The sequence below is a fragment of the Lolium perenne genome, chromosome 3 (assembly GCF_019359855.2).
Source record: "Lolium perenne isolate Kyuss_39 chromosome 3, Kyuss_2.0, whole genome shotgun sequence".
Taxonomy (NCBI): Eukaryota; Viridiplantae; Streptophyta; class Magnoliopsida; order Poales; family Poaceae; genus Lolium; species Lolium perenne.
In genome coordinates, this window is record NC_067246.2 from 293,257,284 (window position 1) to 293,261,330 (window position 4,047).

The following is a 4,047-nucleotide window of genomic DNA, read 5'->3' on the forward strand; positions in this document are numbered from 1 at the left end:
TAAAAGCGAATGATTCTGAGAGTTCAAGGTTCATTTTGAACCATACGGAAGTTTTAGGACCAAAAGTGAACTTTCACTAAAATTCAAGGACCAAAAGTGGACTTTCTTCCTTTTAAAAAGTCAACTAGTGAGTTTTTTTTGTTGTCAAAGAAAATTAGAAGGGACATGCATGAAATCTCAACGAGCTATATAATCTCACGATCCAAAAAATACAAAAATCCGTGGTCGGCAGGATTCGAACCTGCGCGGGCAAAGCCCACATGATTTCTAGTCATGCCCGATAACCACTCCGGCACGACCACTTGGATGACGATTCTGACCTTCATAGTTTAATTATCTATAGTGGCATCGACCTACCATTAATCACCAAACAATGCGTGAAGATAAATACGACCAATTATCTGGTGTTTTCTTTACTATGATGTCTCAGCATGTCGCTTGCGTTCACAATGGTGGAAGTCAATTTATCCTAGTATGAAAAAAACATTGGGAGAACGGAAGGTGTCTCAGAAACATCAGTTAGTTTCGTAGATATGTAGTCAGCTCTACTAGGTATTTTTTTTTTTGAAACTAGCTCTACTAGGTAGATCCACACCATTTTCCAATTTCCACTGAGAAAACACACACACAAAATAAGATCATACGTATTGAAAGGAAGATCAGCACAGTTTTCAAATTACCATTCTGTTACCATCTCTGTATACTTTAGTGTCATATATATATACACACAGCCACAGTGTTCAAGCACATCAGATAAAATAAAGTCACAGAAGGAAAATATACACACATACACAACACAAACATCAAGTAGAAAAGATCTAAATGACATCCCAGATGAAGGGGACTCACTTAAGAATCTTCTGTCTTCCACACATGTGCACTTCTAGTAGGGGATAAATATGTAGGGGAGCGTATCGCAAGCCAAGTGGCTCCACACAATTGTATTACTAGCCCTCGCGGATCTCACAACTCAGAGGTGCCCCAGCACAGGCCATGGGGTCACTCCATTGGCAGGAAGCAAAGGCTTTATCATTGGAGCTCGCCGTAACATCCGTTGAGCCTTGAATTGAGATGCCTTCTGCAGAGATGATGATAACATTAGTACTCATCCGGGAAGAAGACTGCTATGTAATTTGCCAAATCCACACAGGGATAAGCAATGCTGTATGTATATAATAGTGCCATGGACACCATCAACAATCAAAATTGTCTAAACAATAACCCAATCAAGTTCAAATGTCACACATAGCACCACATATAAAATACTGTACTACGCATTTCCTGACCGAGTATACCACAACATGACAAGTTGACAACAGAAGCAGCTCAGAGTAGTTTTGTCATTCGGCAAGGAAGCGATCCATAAAACAATTATTCTGCTCTAAATTCAGCTAAACCAATACAAGGAGATTCCTAGAGTTTCTCCTCAACGAGGCGATATTCTTACATCATGTAGTAAGTAATTCTACAGAATGAGAGCACCTAGGCTCTCCTGGCGCTGCTTGTTGGCAGAGTTCCAGGTTCTAAGTTCTAACAGTGATACACGATCCAATGTCTCAACAGCACAATACTGACAACCGAAACGCTTGCCCAAGCACCGCGGCGCAGGATCAAGCGATTCGCACGCGACACAGCCCTAAGAGAGGCGAGCGGCCTAACCTTATCGTCAAGGACGAGCCGGACGCGCGCGACGGCCTTGCTCTGCCGCCGCATCCGGTAGAGCCGGCGGCCCAGGACGGCGAAGCCGAGCAGCGCGACGGCGACGGGCACCGACCACGCGCTCCGGGCCGCGCGCGCCGCCCACAGCCGCAGCACCTCCATCGGCAGCTTCCACCACGGGGCCGGCGCCGCCCCTCCCTTCGCCACCGCTCCCTCGTCCGCCGCCGGGACTGCCGTTACCTCCTGGGGCGGCTCCACTGACGGCTCGGCCTCGTCGCGCCTCTCGCCGTCGGACGACGAATCGGACCACAGCGCGGCGCGGTCGCGGGCGGGGAAGGCGAGGGCGTCCGGGTGCGGCTCCACCCAGCCGGCGCTGCCGGCCTCCTCGTCCGTCCCCTCCTCGTCCTCGGCCGCCGCCATCGACATGGACGCCCTCCTGGCGTACTTGGCGTCGGAGCCGAGCTCGAAGTAGTCGTACTTGATTGCCCCCGCGTCGTCCTCCCCGGCTCCGACGTACGGCGCCGGCGCGGCGGGGGAGGCGAGGAGGAGCTCCCACTCCTGCAGGTCCGCCGCGGCCTCCCGGTCCATCTCGAGCTCTAGGGTTCGGGTTCGGGAGGTGGGAGCGGAAGGAAAAGATCGGGACTTTTGGAGAACAGGGCGAGCGCTGTGGCGTGCCGCGTGGGGGAAGAAGGGAAAGGCGGATTCGCGCGGCTGCGAGGAAAGAGGTGGTTTGCTCCACGGGTGAACCTGGATTCTCAAAGTTGGATTCTATCGTTTGGAGAGGAAGGGCAAGGAATGGAATGGAACTGGATTCTTTTTTGTTCGCGCGAGCAATGTTACTGGTGTCAGCTGATGATGATGAATCAGTGGTCACCATTAACCAGTCAATTTCAGTGATCCACTAGACAGGACAATGCGGTCCTTTGCTTTTGTGATGAACTGTGGTGTCGCTTCTGAAAACGAATAAAACCTTTGTTACAGTGAGAAGAAATCCACCAGCAACATTTTAGAAATGTAAATGGATTTTTAACACGTGCTTTGTCGTTGCCTAATCGACGGTACTCCGGAGGAGGGATCCTCATGAGGGGGAGAAGAAGTAGGGGCCATAGGGCGGAGTGCACACGGGACGGTGGTATGCGATTTACCCAGCTTCGGAACACCTGCACGATGACAGGGCCTACTGCTGCTTGTCTGGAATTATCTGGGCGCTTTCGCGATGTTACAATGAGTTGAGGTCTTGCCTCTAGGGCTCCCGGGATCCGGCTTATAAAGGCGCACGGATCTAGGGTTTACATGGAGAGTCCTACCCGGATACAGGTTACCTAACTACGGTACAATGTCTTGCCGTGTACGCCAAGGATCCGCCCTTCCATCTATGTCGTCTGGGATCCGGGTCCCTTAATGGGCCTCCGTGGATCCGGGTTCCTCCTCAATGTCGCACTTTGGATCCGGCTCCTGCTCTCCCGGGCTAGACATCTTCCGTCGGGATCAACGACAAGCCCCGGGCCACATGCCTCACCACCATCTGTGGGCCACCCGGGCTTGCCGGATCTAGGCACTGTCGATGGTACACCCATGAAGTATACCCACAACAGTAGCCCCCAGAGGTCTCCGAGTTTCACCTGCTGTTTCCGCATTGCTGGTCCATCATGATCTCCGGCAAATGTTGGTAACGCGGAGGAACTTGAAGAACTCCAACTTCACATTTTCTTCTTTTTCCAACTTATAGCCGAAAAATGCTCCATCCTGCGGGACTTCATCCATCGACGTTCCAAAGAACATTTCCGGGTTACTTCCTACTCGCGAATGAGAGCCAACTTATCCTCACGCAATTATCCGGAATCTTAAAAGACTCAAACGGTTCCGCCAATTCTGGCGCCATTTTCGCGCGATTTGCGCGGTAACTTATCTCTAGCCATTTTTACCGCTTAGGGTTTAGGACACGTGTCACGCATCCAACGGCGCGACGCTTGCGTTCCGACCACAGGATGCGGAGCACGAATCTCGTCCCACCGGCCTATAAATATCCGCCGTCGACGCCTTAACCCCCATTCACCCCCTTCTCACCTCTCTGCCAAGCGCCGCCGCGAGCTCCCTCTCCGCCGTGCCGGAATCTCATCGGAACATCGCCGGAGTTACTTCGCCGCCGCGCCGTGTTCATCCTGTTCTTAACATCAGCGAGCCACCGCGCGGAAACCTCGTCGCCGGCGACTCCGACCGCCACAGACGCCATTACGGTGAGTCCTTGAACTTCGCTCTCGCGCCGTAGTTGGTAGGGATGAATCTGGGGAAGATGACGTTGGATCCGACTAAAGAACATTTCCGCCATCGGTATTTTTTCAGATGTCTTCAACGACTCCGCCTCCGGCCTCTGAACCAATCATGGCC

The 4,047-nt window shown here is 51.9% G+C and overlaps 1 protein-coding gene and 1 non-coding gene across 2 annotated transcripts; both read right to left on the minus strand.

Moving 5' to 3' along the window:
- Positions 1-220: 220 nt before the first annotated feature.
- TRNAS-AGA (transfer RNA serine (anticodon AGA)) lies at positions 221-302 on the minus strand. Its single transcript has one exon. It is a non-coding gene; the product is annotated as a tRNA-Ser (tRNA).
- A 366-nt stretch (positions 303-668) lies between these two features.
- Positions 669-2,480, minus strand: LOC127345167 (uncharacterized). Its single transcript, XM_051371600.2, has 2 exons — positions 1,660-2,480; positions 669-1,078 (listed from the first exon to the last, which is right to left on the minus strand). The coding sequence occupies exons 1-2, from the start codon at positions 2,245-2,247 to the stop codon at positions 971-973; spliced, it is 696 nt and encodes a 231-aa protein (XP_051227560.1). The 5' UTR covers positions 2,248-2,480; the 3' UTR covers positions 669-970.
- Between the last annotated feature and the right edge of the window lie 1,567 nt (positions 2,481-4,047).

Coding starts and splice junctions, on each gene's coding strand:
- LOC127345167 (XM_051371600.2), bottom strand. CDS start 2,247: ATGGACCGGGAGGCCGCGGCGGACCTGCAGGAGTGGGAGCTCCTCCTC. Junction 1,079..1,659: donor GGCTCGTCCTTGACGATAAG/GTTAGGCCGCTC, acceptor TCATCTCTGCAG/AAGGCATCTCAATTCAAGGC.